Source organism: Chamaea fasciata, unplaced genomic scaffold, assembly GCF_029207755.1.
Source record: "Chamaea fasciata isolate MVZ Bird 193981 ecotype frontalis unplaced genomic scaffold, bChaFas1.0.hap1 SCAF_5, whole genome shotgun sequence".
Classification (NCBI taxonomy): Eukaryota; Metazoa; Chordata; class Aves; order Passeriformes; family Sylviidae; genus Chamaea; species Chamaea fasciata.
In genome coordinates, this window is record NW_027094090.1 from 66394424 (window position 1) to 66413654 (window position 19231).

General features: G+C 42.1%; 1 protein-coding gene across 14 annotated transcripts in view; it reads left to right on the forward strand.

The window, feature by feature from the left end:
* WNK1 (WNK lysine deficient protein kinase 1) overlaps positions 1 to 19231 on the forward strand; it is a 94329-nt gene that overhangs the window by 18287 nt on the left and 56811 nt on the right. For all 14 annotated transcript variants that reach the window (XM_066184248.1, XM_066184245.1, XM_066184249.1 and 11 more), the window contains exons 2-4: positions 13154 to 13326; positions 16738 to 16958; positions 18997 to 19154. In XM_066184248.1, coding sequence (XP_066040345.1) covers positions 13154 to 13326; positions 16738 to 16958; positions 18997 to 19154 — 552 coding nt within the window. The remainder of the gene's footprint in view (positions 1 to 13153; positions 13327 to 16737; positions 16959 to 18996; positions 19155 to 19231) is intronic.

Below are 19231 nucleotides of genomic sequence, written 5' to 3' on the forward strand. Positions count from 1 at the left end.
TTTAAGTATAACAGCTACCGGCAAACAGTGTTGTTACACAGATGGCTGAGTTAGAGAAATGTTTGTGGTGTGTTGTTTTTTGCCTTTTTTATGACAGAAGTCTTGATTGTACAGAAGGAGGGGAAGATAGAAGTCCAAAGAAATGTATATAGATTAACTGCAAAAAAAATCTATTAACAATCTGAACACAGCCATAATCAGAGCATTACTTGAGTGCCTTTAGTTTTGTCTTAGTGTTTAGTGTCTAAAACATTGGATGGGAATTCCTTTTTAATTAGCTCAGAGCCTGGTCTGTGCTATGTCTGATGTTGTTTGCCTTTCCTGGGAAGTGAAAACTTGGAGACGTGTTCTGGAAGGAAGGAGTGGCAGGAGCTCATAAGAGAAAAAGGCAGTTACCCCCTGGATTGCTTGACTATTGTTATCTTCACTTTTAAAAAGGAAAATCTGGGTATAACTCTGATAATTCTTGTATGAAGCTACAATCTCTTCTGCGGGCTCAAGATTTCACTGTGTTCCTACAGTACCATCCCATTCCTCTGCGTGTCTTGGAAGAGCATCCTGTTTCCACAAGGCTGATCGCTGCCAGTAGATCTCTTGTGAAATCCTTATTTAGGCACAGGCATACCGAAGCGGTTGAGATAAGAAGAGTTCACAGTGGCATCAATTTCAGTTTGCACCTCACATACTCACATGTGTGACTAATTGTGAGCTGGAGTCGTTTGCACTGAGTCAGCAGTTCAGTGTGGGGAGTGTGCTCAGCCTGTCTCACTTTGGTCTCTATTGAGCATTAATTTGCTCTGCAGGCAGAGCCAAACCAGCAGAAGATGCCCGGAGTATGGACCAGGTCTCTCTGAGAGTGTGCTTTGAAATGGGAAATGACAAGGAAGATGCGAGATCCGATGTGTGTTGGAAGCACAGGAGAGATTAAAATAGCATCAAACCCCTGTCAGCCTCTGTAGCCAGAGTGCTCAGGGCAAGAGCAGGCGAGGGGGGAGCTGCAGTTCTTTGTTTGCACTGCAGTCTGGATTTTATTACTTGCGGAGCGAAATCACAAGGGGGAACGTCTGCTTCTGATGGACAGATATGTTGCAATTCATTCTGAAGATGCCTGTAAATTTTTCAGCCTGCGAAGAGCTTTGAAGATAGGACTGTAACTCTGAGCTGTGATTCATCTGTCCAGCTCCTGCTTATGGGATGGTCTGTTGGTTTTGTCCCTCTTGCACAATTCTAGGCTGCTAAGTATCAAAGCTGGTGCTGTTAGTTCTAAGTTTTAACACTCGCTGCTCTGTACTGTAATGTTATTTGCTGGATTCCGGAACCTCTTTTCAATAATTCTGAGATGCTGCAACAGTAGGTGCTTACACCCGGCCCTCATTTTTAGTAAACAAGTAGAGAACAAGGATTAAAGTCATTGTCTTCCCTCTGTTTCCTTTGAAATGACTCAGTTTCAGGGGCCCAAACCTAGAAACAAGATATAAACAAAAAATCTCTGTGGTAATAGCGAGAAAATTATCATAGAAATGCTTTTAAATTTTGAGGATTTAAAAACTACTTAAGGACACTTCCACCTTTTGATGCCCTATGAAAAGAATTGTCTTAGAATTGAGCTCTCAAGAGATTTTCACACAGCTGTCCCTCCAAAGTACTGAGCTCTGTGTTTGCATCATAGCCATTCTCTGGAAAAATTATTTTATATTGTTGTCATAGGGTCTTCAGGAGGGAGCAATTACAAAACTACCAGATAGTCTTTAAAAGGAATTGATGAGGTTTTCATCAATATCTCTAATAATGAGCACTCAAGCATTAGAATTTTTATTAGAAAGTTTGTTTTGGCACTAAGATTGGTTTTGAGTTAATTGAAGAAAATACTGGAGTAGTAACAGAGCTATAAAAGAGTTAGTTCTCAGGTGCTTCCACACTGCTGCTTATGCAGACTTGTCCTGTGTGTTCACATCCTGTTGGCTGCTAGCTGGACAGGAGGCTCTTACTCTGCAAATCAGAGATCTGTGTCCTGCCTCTGCCTGTGACAAGGGGGCTTGGTGGCCAAGACTGGGGAAAGAGAATTCTTCACTGACTCTTTCTAGCAAGGACAAGCCTGTGTACCAGTTGAAGTACTGTTTAGTGCATTTCAGGCTAAAACAGGATCCAAGTGTCTGTTACCTTTATGATACTGTCTTTAGCTTAATTTAAATGGTTTTCCTGGGATGTTGTTTGGGGTTGTGTGTGGCAGGGCAAGGAATTTAAATTAAGCAGAAATACAGAATATCCGCTTAGCCACTCTCGCCCCCACGGAAATGTAGCTGTTGCCAGTGAAGCAAGGGATGCTGTACCAGAGCAGCTTTTCTGACCAACTGCTTTCCTTGGAATTCCAGCTTCCGTGGCTTTTTGTGTGTGCATACTTGCTGAACACGTGGAGTGTGTTTCACACGGAGCCATTTTGCTGGAAACGTTTTGGGATACCTTTTTGGCTGAGGGAACTGGCTCAGTGTTAAACATGATCACTCGTTAGTAGTTTGTGTATGACACACAGAATATCAGGTATTTCACTGTATGGATACATTATCTGAATATTTAAAATGTTCTTGGTGGATTCTTTTGATAAAGCGCTTTAGTTCACAGCTGAACTGAATTTTGAACTGCATGTAGAATTCTTCGGTGGGACAAAGCAGGAGGCAAATTGAAAACAAAGAAGCCTGTTTACAGGTTGTGATGACCCATTTCAGGCAGGCCCCTTGGACCATGACATGTCCAGGCATTATAGTTTGTCTTCAAGAAATTCCTTACCGTGTTCCTGTTCAAACAATTGAAATGAAGTGGCACCAGACCAAGGACAGCCAGTATGTGACTCAAGCACAGTGTAACGAGAAACAGACTTTTTGGATAAGCTGTAGCAGTTTGAATAGCTGATTCATAGATAACATGTTGAGTATCTGAGGCCTTGTAGGTCATGGTTGGTCTTCTGGCAGTGTGGGATATTCCCAGTAGTATTCTTTGGAAAAAAACCCTTGGATTAATACAGGATAGCCCTGCCAAGGGGAATACTGTGAATGTAGTTCCCAAATTCCAAGGGAAAAAAACTCTGAGCTGTTCATCTTAAACTTCCTCTGGTGCTTTTTCCTGGCTATGTGTTTTGGCTCCCTTTGGAGATTGCTCTCTTGGTCCTTTCATCTCACCTGTTAGACAACACTGAATTTTAGTTGTCAATCCAGCACTTGAAGGGTTTGTGTGGGTTTGGGTTTTTCCCCCTTTCATACTCTGTAAAAACAGTACATTTTGTGTCCAAGTTGTGTGTGTTATTATTTTGATTTAGGATACAGCAAAACCCTGGTGTTTATTTTAATATATTTTAAAATTGTTGGAATTGAATTGCAAAGCCAGTTAAGCTTCTGGATGCAGAGGATGCTTCATCATGCCACTCTTCTTAGTTCTTCATCCTACCACTGTTAAAAATTTGAGTGTTTTCTCTCCCCTGTCTCAACTGTACTCAAATTCCTTGCTCTATGAAAGGTGATATGCATATTTTTAATGGTTCATTTGGTAGTGTCTGAAATATTTGTGACTTCGTGGGCAGCTTTTTGGATGCACGTGGTGTATGGTGTTAGCCAAGAAAGGTCTCCGCAGTGTGCTGGTGGAATAAGTGTCTCTGATGTATATGGTACTGTTGTGAAAGTCTACAGTAAACATGCAAGTGATGCAAGAAGCTGGTTTCATAAGCCAACCTTTTGGGTAAAGCATGGAGGAATTATTGATGCTTCCTTTTATGAGAGCCCTGAGGTGAAGACAGGCGTAACTTACACCAGTTGTACCTTAAACATTTTGGAGCTGCTTCTCCAGTGTGTTTTGGGACTTGGATGTTTGTGAAATGCTGGTGCTAATGCTGGTGTTTATGGAGAGTATTTCTGAGTCCTCATCTAGGGCACAAATTTTGGTCACCCCTTAAAAGTCATTGTTTCTGGGTCTCTTTAGTGTTTCCCTGCAGGAGATTCCTTTTTGATTTGTCATGCAGAGCACCTGGCAAATATTTGCATTTTTTTCCTGGATCCCTGAAGGGTCTGTGAGTGAGAGATGTGTCTCTGAAGGAGAGATGTCTGGCATGGGGTTCTCTAGTGATTGTTGTAAGGATTTTCTCTTTGGCTGCCAGTCCTTTATGCTGAGATTGGTGCAAGGGAGCTGCTCAGGGGCACAAGAACATTCCTGGTTCTTCTGAACCCTTACTGTGCTCGGTAGTGGGGAGTCCTTGCAGTCACCTGAAACTCCTCAGTATATTGGTGCAGCTTTGCAGCGTGCTCACAAGTGCCCATAGCTGCCTTTTGCTGTTTGCCGTTAGCTTTGTGAGGAGTATGAGATGAGGAATTGTAATGTGCGTTGGAATTTCTAAATTGGTTTGCCTTTATCAGGATCAGTTTAAGGTTCACCCTAATGTTCCAGACATGCAGCTGCTGCTAAAAGGACTCTGAGCCACACAGAAATACGTGAAACAAAAAGCTACAATTGCACTTCTGATCAATCTGTGAGGTCACACGATGGATTGTGGGGAAGGCTTTTTTTCCTGAAGTATTGTCACCCCTGAGTGGAGAACTGGGTTTTCATAGTAAAATAAAACTGAGGTGGTTGGATGTACCTTCCCTCTCACTGACAAAACCATCAGTTCAGTGCAAAATGAGAACTGAGGCGCACTTCAAAACTTTTAATGAGGCGTCTGAGCCAAGTGACAAGATGGTCCAGCTGGTTAATAGCTCATCAAGAATTCAGTTCAGCCAACACTTCAGTTCTCTAATAAGCTGTATGTAATAAACATAAGCCTTATTGAAAACTGCTATCAGAAAGCAAACTTACCCATTTATCTTCCATGGATCAAATAACAATTTAAAAGTGAAAATAAATACATGAGCTCTCTGTTCTTTTACTAATTATTTTTGTGTAGCTGAGCGTTTTGATTACTGTCCCTTAATGTTCAGCCTCTCAGGATGGATAAATTGAATAAAACTTAGACATTTTTTTTTCTCCCCCCCATGACTTCCACGTAAGGAAACACAGATGCTGCCTAGAGCAACCCTAGAATAGAAATGACTGAAGCCTAAACAGTTGCTTGCCATTCTTAGTCCAGATTCCTGAGGACCTGGAAGATTCCAGAGGAGGTCATGTCCAAGCTTTAGGTTTCATATCTACTGTTTAACATTTTTTCTCGCTGGTTTTGTGGGGAGCAAAGGCAAATAGGTAATTGATTTGGTAAAGTATGAGAATGGTATTTAATGTGATTAGGTGATGTAGAGCTCAGTCATTGTTTTCTTTGGCGTTTGGTTCAGGTTTGAGGTTAGCCTGCTTGCTTTGCCTGTGGGTGTTGCTGCTGATGCGAGAGTGGGGAGAGGGGTAGTACAGATGGGCATTGATGTATTAATACATTCACACATAGCACAGCTCTGGAAAGCAGGCATCCAATAGAGACTTGGTTTGTGCAGATTATCAATGCTGCTTAAAATTTTAGTGGTAACTTCAAAATCTACAGTGGCTGCATTTTTTGGAAGCTGTGTGCTTGCCCCTGTGTGTCTGGCCACGAGCCTTCCGTGTAACGTTGCAAATGGTATCCAAGTGCAATACCGCACCAGTGTGCTCACCTTTGGCGTGCTGAGAATAGAAATTCCCGCACGGCTACTGTAACAAAAGATCAACTTTGTTATTGGGAAGGGTACTTTCAAGACTATGCTGACCTTGTACGAGGAAGAAACACTCTCATCTGCTGTTACAGTGTTTTTCTGCTGAGGTGTCGGTGATGGTGATTGTGTTTGCAATGGTGCCAGAAGTTGGTGCGCGCAGGCAGAGTCAGTTCTGATTCCTTTTCATCCCCGAGGATGTCTCCTCAAGCGTGGGTTAAAAGTCCATGACATTACTGCCACCAGGTGTCTTCACTGCTGCTACTGCTGCTCTTGGCACGGGGGCTACTGCAAATGGAAAAGCAGGAGAGTGAGCGCATCAGAGGAGCAGAGTTCTTGGTGGTGTTCTGCCCCCTTGCCCTGTGCTGGTGAGTCACAGCTTCATCAAAACAGAGACAATCACAGGATAAAATGGGGAGTGGTGCTGGAATCTTTTGGTCACAGACGTGGGCCGTAGTTTGCAGATTTCCCCTTCAGTGCTGAGACAAAGATGAATTTCTTATTTGCTCAAGCTTACTCAAGTACAAGTTCTTTCAGGATATGTATAATTGACTTACTCAGACTAAATGGTGACTGATGAAGACTTCTGTCCTCCTTTTGTTTGATCACTTGGAGTTTCATTTCCTTCCTTTCCTTCCTCCCACGATCAGTTATCTGTCAGGTTATGTATAATTTGTTTCTTAATTTCTAACATTTGAGCAGCATAAGTTGTGTACATTTGCTACATCACTTAACTGCAACAATTCTAAGAGAAAGAACACTTGTCTTTTTTGTGTTTTTAACAAATTAACTTCATCTTCCAATGAGTTTTCTATTTAGTTACTATTGTAGTGCATTGAAATGCCAGAAATTAAAACACAGAGGAGGATTATCAAGTCAGTTACCCATTTTTCTTTGCCCTCCACATAACCAGTGGTGAAAACTTTTGAAGGCAGGTGCTTTTCACCAGGAAATGGACAAGTAATGACAGTAATCCCTCACTGTTTCACTTAGGTTGACTACTTGTGTACTTTCCTGAAGCTTAAAGCGTTTTTTAATACCTTGTGTAAGAGGAAACCTACAGCAAATATTTACCCTTCATCAGGAACCTTAAAACCTGTAAGCTGTTTCAAGCCTATTCTTTTCTGTCGTGTTAGGTTCGTATTTTATACTTGTGTTATCTTTCTTAAGGTTATTTGCATGCTCCATGAAGATTGTCTGTAGCTTATATAAAATTGATTCTTCCTGTGGGGACTTGCCAAGGAGGAGCAAGGTGAAATCATTCTTTGAATAAGCGTTCACTTGGCCTTGCATTGCATTTTGTACCTGTCAGAAGCTTTGGCTTCTGTCTTTAAACGAAGGTGAGCAGGAAAGGGACTGGAAGGTCCTGGGCCTCGCACTGAGGGAGGAACACTGAGATGCTGGAGCATGTCACATGAGGAGCAGCAGGGCTGGCAGTGGCTCCAGAGCACAAGCCCTGTGAGGAGTGCCTGGGGGAGCTGGTGGTTTTTAGCCTGGAAACGTACTTTGGGAACAGCAGCTGTTCAGCTCTATTTCATCAGGTGTTTTGTGTTCAGTGGTTTGTAGAAAGTAGAGTGATGGAAGGATCTGTGCAGATCTTTGATCAATTTTTTTCTGTTGCTGTACAGGGATGCATTTTGAGCAGCCTCTTTCCCTTCCCTTTTATCTCTCCACCTCTCTATCTCTCTCTCTTTAATGCTGGAAAGTATTAAGTGATGTATGTGTTGACACAGAAAAGTAGATGCAGTGCTTGTGCACCGAGACTTCCATTTCTAGGCACCAACTGTGTAATGCTGAATGATTTTTAAGCTCAGTGGACTCTTTGTTGATATTCTGTTAATCTAGCTCAATGGTTGCTGTGCTCTTTTTTCCTCTTAACTGCTAGATTTTTTCAGGATGAGAGCACTGCAGCCCACAAAGGCTCAGTTCCATTAACACTGCCGAATATCAGTGCAGCCTTGCTAGCTTCTCCTCTGATGACCCCTCATTAACCTTGCTTAAAGGCTTGCAAAGCCTTTCTCATATGCTGCAGAAATGCACACAGAAGAACATTTGTCTGTTCTGTATGCTACTTCTTCCTCCAAATAATAGGCTGGGAGCTGCAGTGTCTTCACTCAAATTCTCAGACATTTGAATGCCTGATAAAATGCCGCTCAGTGTAACCTCAGCACAGACAGATAATTTACCTTGGTTGTGATTCAGACTATCTATAATTCAGCAGCACTTTGAAGTCTCTCATGGCTGTACATTTACAGATCACATCACTTGGAGACAGTTCATTGCTACTAATTTTTCTAGTGCATGTCTGGCTGAAAACTACATACTGTTGCTGTAGTCTAGTTAACCCTCCCTGCAAACAACCTCTAACTGCACTACAGCTGGGTATCATTTCTGGATCTAGTGGTAAGATAAAAGCTAGTAAAAGCTGTCTGCAGTACTTGAAGTGTCCAGACTTTCTCTGTTTCCTCTTTACTGCTTATCTTCCTAATATTGTGGAAGCTGGAAGAGCTCTAAATTGAGCAGCAGCTCATCCACTGAGTTTTGTTTTGGTTTTTTTTTTTTTTTTTTTCTAAAAAACACAAAACCCAAACAGTTTGAAGTTGACCTATATTGCTTATGAGTCTGCTTATTTGTAGGCAGAGATCGGGAAGTTTTCCGAGTCCGGTTTGTTCTGCTGTGCATGAAGGTTCCCCAGCACTTCATCGATGTAAATTGATGTTAAGGAAGTGAAAATCACCTTGGAGGATGTATGGCAGGAGCTGGCAGGTGTTGTTCCTTGCATGTAGAGGACTTCTCTCGGTGGCCACTTGTTCGGTATCCTGTAGTGTGTGTTAGAGGGTGAGGTGCCCTGTGCCACCAGTGCAGAACTGTGTCTGTTCCTGCCGGCTGAACTGTCCCAGGCTCCAGCTCGGCCTTTGGGTGGCAGTCAGTGGAAACGGGGACCCTCGCTGGGGCCTGGGCTGCCTGAGGGGGCTGCCCAGTAGGCTCAGTGACTCTGGGAGTCTCCCTGTTGAAAGGAGGAGGGTAGTAATGGTGCTGCATGTATTTCATGCTGCTGTACGTGAAGGAAATTAGTGGAAGACTAAACCTGTACCTGGTTTGTCGTGTTTTGCACTGAAGACTGCAAACACCTCTGATAGCTCTTCGCTGACCAAAACAAATCCGGTGGGAAGGACCTGGGCAAATGGGAACAGCCAAGAAGCAGCTGATGGAAGGGCTCTGAGCTGAACAATCGTTTCATTTGCTGCTTGTCTCCTTCCAGGCCCCTGGCACTGCGGAGCCCAGAGTCACGTGCTGGGGAGCCTTGCTGTTTGTCCTGGCTTGTCAAAACAATTTCATGGAGGTGGAAAGGAATGAATGAAATGAGCGGAGCAGGCTTGATGCATCTGTTTCAGTTTGTTCAAAGGGCAGCCCAGTGATGGGGACGTGGCACTTAGCTCCTCCAGGGAAGCTGTCGCTTTAGGAAGAACAATGCTGTCCATTTTATAAGGTAGTTAAATCCATTTTAGGAAGCAGGCTCTCCTATAGTTTGACAGCTTCGTATATTTTTAAAAATATTTGGGCTATATCTGCTCAGCATGTGCCAACTGAGCTGCTACAAGAATGTGATTTGCTAACTTCTAGATTTAGGACTTGGTCTTGTCTGCCTAAGGTTGCTTATGGTAAAAAAAGACCAGAAAAGGAGAGAGTATGTCCATTTTTAAATTTTATTAGTGGGAATTCCAAAATGATTTGGTCTTTGAAGGATTGGATATCAAACTGTGTATTATTAACTGTGCTTAAAGTGCTGGCTCCTTTATAAAATTATTTAAGTTTCCTAGGCTTATGGAAGACTATTTGTGAGTCTTTCTACTTTTAGTGTCTGGCTGTTTGATTTAAAAATAAAATTAAAAAAAAAATCAACAAAAACATTAAAATTGTCTAACTAATCTTATATTTCCAGTGAAACTGGAATGTTAATCTGTGAAACCTCTATTGCTGCTTTCAGATGAAAACAGCAAATACATGTGGAAATAATCCATCTATGTGCCTATTTCGACCGTGGGGTACAGGAAAAAGGCTGCAGGGGATAAAGCTGCTTATCCAGTTCGCACTTAGAATAATTTATTCAAAAGGAGGGCATATTTTGAGTGACAAGCCACAGACTTCATTACTAATTTAGAAGTGGAGATAGAGCTGAGGCTCTTGCAATCCTGCAGAGTTCTGCTCAGAGGCCTCGATGGGTTCTGAGCACTGCCCCCAGTGCCTTGGTGGGAGCACACATCTGGGTTTGAGAGTCTGCTGGAGCATGCACTTACAACTGAGGACTCTGAAAACTCTTCCCAAAGTCTTGCAAAACACCCTGTTGAATTCTCACTAAGTGATGATGGCTTTTTTCTTTCTGCCAACAGCTATGCTGTACAGCCGCTTTCTGGAGTCCATGTGATGCCAGAATATTCTCATTCCCCTGCAGTTCCTGAACTGGTAACATCTCAGTCTCCCAAATTACACACAGTGCTCTATTTTACTTTCTTATTTCAATATTTTAGTAGCTGCAGCTGCTGAAGTTGCGTTTTTGTAGGAGAACAGGCGTGAGGTGAAGTTGTCACTTTTGCCCATACTAACAGCTCAAAGGATGCCGACATGCATTTGGGAAGGGCTCCATTCCAGTCTGGCTCTGTGCAGCCTGGGAGATCTTGCTGTCTAATATTTTTAATTACTCAGCTTTTGAAAGTGGACATGTCATTTGAAATTGTTGGCCTGCAGGCCAACTGTTTGCAAGTTGCATTAGAATGTGATTCGTACAGCTAAAACCAGTCATTGTGTATACAGACTTTGTGGGTGTAATTGTACAGGAGATTCAGTGTTTTCCTGAATGCTGGGGCTCTTTTAAAGCCTGTTGACAGTCTTCTGTAACCCAGCATTAGTGTTCCTTTAGGAGAAGAATATAAACCTGTTACAGAAGAGGGTGTGGGCTGTGTGTCCAAGGAAATGAGGGTGGTAAAAGGTAATATGCATTGCTGGGCTTAGGAAACAAGTGGCCTCTCTGTCTTTTTCTTCCAGCTCTGTTTAATGTTCCCTTTTGCTGCTGCAGTTATGTACTGAAGGGTGCAGGGTTTCCTTGGTTGCAAAAACATTGCTGTGTTCCTGGGTGAAAGCTTTTGGCCTGTGCTTTGTCCAGACTTGTCCCAGATCACTGGGGCACCGTGACTTTCAAAGCTGTGTTGTTTGACTTCGCCTATTGCCCGGTCTTGGTGGGTTTTAATGCCAGCCCTGAAGGCTTGGGTGTCTGTGCTGCACGTCACAGCTGTGTTTGCAGGAACGTGGTGCTGCCGTGGATGTGAGCAGAGAGAGAAAGGAGTCCACATGTGGGTGCCTCTGAGGAGTCCCCTCATTGGGAAGAGGGATGAGCACCGGTTGGTTTCTACTTGGGGACAGGGAAAACTGAATAAAGCCCTTAAGGGAGATTGGGTTGTGTGGATTAAAATGAGAATGAAATGAAATACACTTGACTTGATGTTAAGTGTAGGTCTAAAACTGGTTACCAGTGTTTGTGGTAGATAACTTGTTAGTATGTACACAGTAAAGGAAATGTAATCCAAATGTGTGTCTAAAATCTTGGGTCTGGACAAAAATGAATGCAGGTGTTCATACTGACTCTTTAAAAGTGATAGTAAAGAAATTATTGCAGCCTTTTTCGTAAATGGCCATATATAATAGCTGAATTTACAGCTGAATAAAGTGGTTTAAAAAGTGAATTATATGGGTGAAGTGCAGAGGCTGAGAATACTGCTTTGTTTTCCTGTAAGAAAGATGATATTGTGATTGTGCTGTTGGAAGCACTGTCGCTTAGAAGCGCATGTATGGTCAGCTGTACCTCTTGCAGTTCACTACTTTTCTGTCTCACAGCAGTTTGAAGCAGTTAAGATCCAGGTTTGCAACAGAACTTGGGCTGCCTCGCTCATGATAACAAAAGGAAAACTATTAGATGGGTAATTCAGCTCGCGTGGGACTCCTAATTACATATTAAAACCCCTGCAACACCAAAGCAGACATGAATGCTCAGTTATTGGTGGAGTGTTTCTGTTACATCAAAACTTGTGCAAGAATGGGAAGAGGTGGTAATGCTGGTTTCTGCAGGGTGAAGTAGTTGTAGGATTGAATGCTTTTTGATGTCTGTAGATTAAGTTAGTCATACAGAAGGATTTTGCATTTTCCTAAGAATTGTAAAGATGAGTGACATTCAAATAGACACCAGTAGGAAACTGATCCCTGAGATGATTTCAAACCTGTTTTCAGACTTTTGCGCAGGGAAACTGTATACTTCTGAAAACTGGAGCTTCATCTGAAAAAGAAGTTTGTCCATGTCTGAAGATACTCTGTGAACCTTTTAGAAAAAGTTGATGATCTTAGTGAATGTAGGATGGTTTGGATATTACGTGGCTGAATTGTATTGCGAAAACACATGACCTGTAAACAAAGGAAGAGGAATTACTCTCTGGAGGACAGTGGGAGTATAAGTGTGTTTTTACTGCCTCCTTTTAATGGAAAAGACAGTGTGAAAGCAAGTGACTTAAAGTTATTACTCAGATCTGACAAACGGGTCTTTGGTTATTGCTGAATAACTGGTAGAGACAATGCTTCTGGAATTCTTGGCTATAAGGATATCCTGAAGTATTTGATGTTCTTTTAATGCAAACTGCATATGGCCCCGATTTGTGTCAGTCAGTCAGGGTGGTGTGAGCAGTGCAGCGGTCATGTGTTGGTAAGCTGAGAGCCCTGCATGGCACAGGGAGATGCTTTCTCTTTGGGATGTGCTGCTCTCAGTCTTGGTGATAGCTGGTTGGTAGGTAACACAGCTCTATTGTCCAGGAATGCTTTTTTGTGTTCTGTCTCTGGCCGAAAGATTGCTTTCTGTCTCTCCTAGGAGTTACGCTTCTGGTTTTGTTGACGTGAGATTTCAGGAAACTTGTTCAATCTGCTTTTAATCAAAGAAAATCCAGTTCATTTACTTGATGGTCTACAGCCACAGGAACATAGTGTATGTTAACAGAGGTTGGATCTTAACCCCCTCTGTGGGTGGCTAATCCCATCTGTTCCCAGGGCTCTGGATAGACATCTAGGAATCGTGAAAGGTGGTTGTTATGTGCAGCGTGAGAGGGAGATGCTTTAAATGATCTGATTTCATTCTCAAACACTGAAATGTTCAAGACATTATGTCCCCTTTCCACCCCAAGTCAGGCAACAGCTGAATTTATTAAGAGTAAAGCAGGAGGGAGCAGAAAGAGGAGTTAATTTACGGACTTGCAGTTCTTCACCCTGAGAGCAATAGCATTAGAAAGAACAACCTATTATAAAGACTGTAATAGAATGCATTCAAAACAGAACATTTAAAGGGAGTTGCAAACCAAATGGCATTTAAGACACTTTATTCTTGTGTGTGCCTGGCCGTTTTCTAGTTGCCGCCTCTCAATAAGAAAATGAAGCCAAACTTTCTGATGCACCTTTTTCTTTTTCATTAGGATCGGAAGCTGTCCAAGTCAGAGCGACAAAGATTCAAAGAGGAAGCTGGGATGCTGAAAGGGCTTCAGCATCCCAACATTGTCAGGTTCTATGATTCCTGGGAGTCTACAGTCAAAGGAAAAAAGTGTATTGTTCTCGTGACGGAGCTCATGACGTCTGGGACATTGAAAACGTAAGTAAATTAAGGCAAATCGCAGCGTTTCAGCTTTGTTAGCACAACCCCGGAGCACTAGAAATAGGTGATGTTTGGAATAGATTAGAACAGAGCCCTTTTGCTGAGGGATAACCTCCTGTAGGAACATTCTTGTGTTAGTGGAGCACTACCAGCTTTGCAGGTATGGTAGAACATCTTTTAAGTTAGCAAGCTTGTCAGTTCTTACTTGTGGTGGCCCAATAAGCACATGCACAAGACTTTTGGGTTTTAAGAGCTCAGGAAAGCAATACTCAGTTTTCACTTCTCAGAATTTCTTTCCTTTTTTTTTTTTTTTTTTTTTTTTTTCTCCAGCTACTTTCCATTTAGAATGAGCTAGTTTGTAAAGTTCACAGGTCAAATTAATTCACCTCTTTTCGGGAGGTTTTGGGTGTTACCACAATACAAATAACACAAAAGAAGAAAGTTCACCACCTATTGGTTTATCTGCAACTTGCTGAAGTTCCAGATAAAAATCCTGCAGCTTGGACCTGTGAGGCAGCCGATAGCTACCAGTGGACATTCTTAAGAGGGAAAATGGCTCTTTGGGAGCCTGTGCTGCAGTTTGTCTCTTGAAATAGGACTGGATGGCTAAGGATATGACAGCATTCTTCAGCTGTATGTTCAGTGGAGACATTTCTGAGGTTATTTAGGATATTTCAGATAAAATAGTAGATCTGCTGCTTCATGTGCTGTTTTCAGACTAGTCATAAGGTAGTGGTTTTGCAGCTCTGTACAGATGCCTTTAAATAAAGTTTACCTAATTTTCTGCTAAATGTGTAGTGCCAATTTTTTTTCTCCCTTTTTTACTCCTTTATCCCTCTTACAGGTTTTAATATTTGGATTGGCTTATGTGGTGTCAAAAGCAAGAGGATGAAGTAATAATAGACAATTATAAAGTAGGGTGCTGGTAGGAAGAAATACCCCAGATTTTCTGTCTGGGGGATTATTTTGTACCTTGAAATAAGAAAGTCTTTTTATTTAATCCAGAAAAAAGTAATAGACTCTTTAATTGAAGATCTTTTAAACTGTAGAGTTCTGGCTAGGGTTTTTCCCCACTCTTGTATAGCTGGTGTTTTAACTGTGATTTAATTTATTCTAGTCCACTTCCCTTGAGGCTTGACAGGTAAACTGTATGGGAGATTTCTGATGTGCCTTCATTAGGTATTTCCTCTGTGTGTGGCATGTTCCTGGATTTACACTGTACGCTTGTGTTTGCATACATTGGACTGTTACTTCCATATCTTTTTTCCAGTATGTTTACCTTACCTCCATTTGATCAAAGTGGTGCCTTTTTTGTTTTGGTACTTGGGACATAGATATCGTTGTCACTTGATGTAAAGAAGTGAACACAGTACAAGTGTGATGATATCTTAAAGGAAATTTTCTCTCTTTTTTTTTTTTTTTTTAAGTGGGGATTCCTACAGCTCCTTGAGCTCTGTGTAATTGTAATTACAGCAACTTAGACTGGAAGCCTCCTGAGATCTCTTCAAGCCCAAGTTATTCTGTGATAGTAGGAAAAGTGAGAACGTACTGCCTAGTAGGCTTGTGTATTTCTATGTGCTTCCATTTTAAATGGTTTTCTGCATTAAGTGATGTGTGAGTTAATCCAGGACAGTGTTATGGAGCAGCGACAGCCACACTGCACGATGCTGGGTGATGGTTGGGTCCAGGTCCTTCAACAGGGAGAAGCTGGCAGTGGACTGGCGTATTTGTAACCAGGAATGTCGCTGGGGATTCCAGATGCTGAACTGAAGTGCCCCTGCCATGTGATCTTTGGACCAGGCTCAGGAGAGATGAACGAGGATTGTGTCAATAGCCAGAATTCAAGTGGGAGCTGATGTGGTTCAGAACCTCCTTCAGTTTGCCTCCTTCCTTGGCTTGGCTTCTCCCCTGCCTTTCTTTACATTCTGAGACCTGATTTCCTCTGCAACTGTCTCGATCGCTTTTACAGATTTGTTTTCACAGCAGGATCATTGCTAGCAACCTGATTTTCCAGATCTCGTTTTGAACTGGAGAAATTAAAGTGTAAGGGATGGATACACTGCATTTCTGTGTTGGAGTTGTTTGAAATTATTTCGTCAGGACTGTATCTCCTGACTAAGTGGACCTGCAGGAGAGACTGACCACTACCATAGAATAATTGAACCCACCTTGCTTTTAGTTTGAGATGGTAGTTGCTCCACTCCATGCTGGTCACAGAATTTACTAGCAGTCTTGCTGTAGGGTGGAACTGGTCTTTATCTGAGACTCTGGCTGAGTAACGTGGCCCAAACAAGAATGAAGTCCTTGCTGTGCAGACCATGCCAGGTCCTTTCTCTGCATGTGTTCCAGCCCATACTTTTTCAGAAGGAACAAAACAGCTCTTCACTTTCATTGTGTTAAAAGAGAGGTTGAGAGAAAACCCTGCTGGAAGGCACCTGAAAACTGTCAGAGGTTATTCACCTTGTGGCATCTCTAATCTGCTGAAGTTAAGGAGTAGAATAAGGTCTTAGTCTTAGGTCGTGCACATTGAAAAGATACTTTTGGTGTGGAATTTGACTCTTCTGTTGCAGGGTTTCAGGGAGTGGCGAAGACAGAACAGTCAAGGTTGGGTTGCATTCTGCCTGCAGCGGGATACAGACTTATGTATGAACTCTTCCACCTCAGTTATTTGTCAGAGCCTTTTCAAAGATTTCTCTGCCTTCTCTCTATCTGTCCATAGTTTTGAAGTAATGTGTAGTACCAGCTGGATTCAGGTGATCAAACCCTGTCCTGCACCGAGGGGGGATCTCTAAGAATTTCTAATTTACCTGATAACTCTTCAGGTAAATTTGAAGCAGATTTAAATGTAATGTGGAAACCTTGAACAGAGGGCTTGGACTACTCTTGTAAATGAGGGAATAATGATTTCAGAACTCTTGCAGTTTTCCATGGCTCTGTACTTGGTTGGTTATTAACATTTTGGATCCAGTGACCCCCCTCCCCACCCAGTTGTAATTAATCAAGGTAAAGGTTGCAACTGCTTAAGAAGTTAAATAGATAAAGAACTGTAATTGATAAGCCTCGAATTATTGGTCATTAAAGCCGTGCCTTGAAATTTAGCATTCCAACTGTCTAATTGCTGTAGAATGATTTTGTATGCAGAGGAGTTAGCAGCTATGTGCACCAAACTTTCACATTTTTGTTTCATCGTTGTAGTCTGCTGGCTACAAGAACGGGGATAGGTTTTGTTAAGGGGAGTCATGTTTAGCTCCTATGAAGTCCTGAACCACCCAGGTAGATTTTAAAATAGAAGTTTAAATTTATACATGACTTTAATTACTGTTTCTTTGCTTCCAAACAGCAAATGCTATAGTTTGATCTGCTGTTTGTCAGCAGAATCTGTTTAACCCATTGTTATTTTTTCATTAGGTATTTGAAAAGATTTAAAGTGATGAAAATTAAAGTGCTGCGGAGCTGGTGCCGTCAGATACTGAAAGGCTTACAGTTTCTACACACACGCACTCCTCCCATCATTCACAGAGACTTAAAATGTGACAACATCTTCATTACTGGCCCCACTGGATCAGTCAAGATTGGAGACCTCGGTCTGGCAACCCTGAAACGAGCTTCTTTTGCCAAAAGTGTCATAGGTAAGCCTCTCCTGTTTCGGAGGCTGCTGAGCCACTCTTCTCTTTGGAGACTTGGGTGTTTAAGAACTTGCCTAAAAAACATGCTTACGAAGGCACATGGTCAAAGCCTGAAAATGTGTAGGCTTTGTCTCTTGGTTGCTGAGGTCATTCTGTGTTCTTAATGCAATGCCATGTTGAAATTTTGGTTGTGCTTTTGATAGTTATATATTAACATCAGCTGTTTCAGAATTTAGAGTTCTGGTCGTGCCCAACAATCTAGCTCAACACTGTTGATAAAACCACTCTTCACTACATATAAATCCTACCTTTGATGTGGTGCTGCTTCAAGAAATCTACAAATGCTTTCTGGTGACCAAACAGCATTTTGATATTTAGTGTAGCATTAGTTCATACAGCCAAATTCTTCTTTTATTGTCACCAGGGGTTAATATTGAATCTCTTGCAGCTTGTGAGTGATCAAAAACTGAGATATACTAAAGAAAGTCAATATTATATATAGGTATTTAAGTAATAACACAGACTGTGCCTTTCTCAGGGACTCTGTAGAATGTGGATTTGTCTGAGTTAGGAGGGTGCATTGGGAAATATTGCTTTATTCTGGCTCTGTCCCTGTGTATCCATTTATAACCTTTCTCAGAAATTGGTTTGGTGCAACTAGTGCAACTAATTCTTGTGAATTCTTGAAAGGATTGGTTTTATCAGCTTTGTTTTTATAGTTGGGTGGATAGACTGCCAGGGAATGAAGTTTCTTCTACTCTCAGTATTTAGAGCTTGCTAAAATTCAGCATTACTCAACAGTCCTGTGCCAGATTCCTAGCTGGGATCAATGGTGTATACCTGTAAATTTTCTTGCAAGCTGTCGCTGAAATATTTCCTGCTTCTTAACCAGGTCAAAGTATTAATAGGGAAGAAAAGAATGGTGTTAAAAACCATAATTTCTTAAACATATGTCATATCTTCAAATTTATAACTGGAAAATTACCATCTGTCCCATAGTTATCTGTTAATGATTAGCCTTTGGATAAATGACTGCAATTACATTCTTTTTGGTTTAGTGTGGTGAAAACAAGCAACGGGCTGTAGAATGACCTGTAAATTGTCTGGAATCTGGTGTCTGCAGGAAATAATTCTGTGCTTAAATTTACAAAAAGCAAACTTGCATCTCTGGCTTAAAGTAAATCTGATCGTACAACGCAGTCCCTTTGTTTGCAGAGGGGATCTGCGATGCTTCACTGGGCAATAATTTTCTGCACACTATTTCAATGGGACTTGTTGAATCTCACGCTCTATGCCTGTAACTCAATCTCTCTGTATTTCTGAGTATTTTTGACTGTAGGATGTCCCTCACTAATGCCTGTATCTGCAGTAGGCCTATAAATATACTGCAGGTGGGAAGGTAAGTATGTGAAGAAAAGGGCTCTGGTGAGTGGCCTTTGCAGAAAATTACCTTTTATCCTCTTTTCACGGGGATTTATATTTGTAACAACAGAGCTTTTCATTGCAAGGCCTTCCCCGAACCATTTACTTGAGCAAGTAGATGGAGAGCACCAGTGAGAGACTAGCTGTGGGCTCTTACCAGTACTACTTCTTTTGCAGCAGAGGGCACTCAGGTGACTTAGGAAACAGGGTTTAATGTGCCTCTTTCCTTACAGGGAGAAAAGGTAAGTGCCTTAACTCTCCTTAGTATTTGGTTTGCAGCCTATGGCTAGTCTACAGTTTTTCCCTCCTCTTATCCCCTCCCCTCCCGTTTGGTTTCAGGCTAATCCAGTCTGCTCTGATATTTGTATCAACTAACATGCCTAAACCAGGAATTGCATCAGATCTCACAGGCCACTGTTGTCCCCTAAAGGCCTTGCAATGGAAGGCTCACAAAGTGCATTGCTGCAACAGAGTCACTAAGGGTTTCCTCCCTCTTCTTTTTGCCTCCACTTTCTCTTGTCTCACAGGTCTGCCCAGCCGCTTGTCCCTGCGGTGAGTAACGCCAGCAGCCTCTGCTCCTTTGAGACATTTAGAGTCTGAATCGTTCTTTTAATTTAAGGTACCCCAGAGTTCATGGCCCCCGAGATGTATGAGGAGAAATATGATGAGTCCGTTGATGTGTATGCTTTTGGGATGTGTATGCTAGAGATGGCCACGTCTGAGTACCCTTATTCCGAGTGCCAAAATGCCGCGCAGATCTACCGCCGAGTGACCAGTGTAAGTCCCTCCTCATCCTGAGCCTAGAGCTGCTGCACAGGACTGCAGCTGCTAGCACCAGTGTGGGGAGAAAAAGC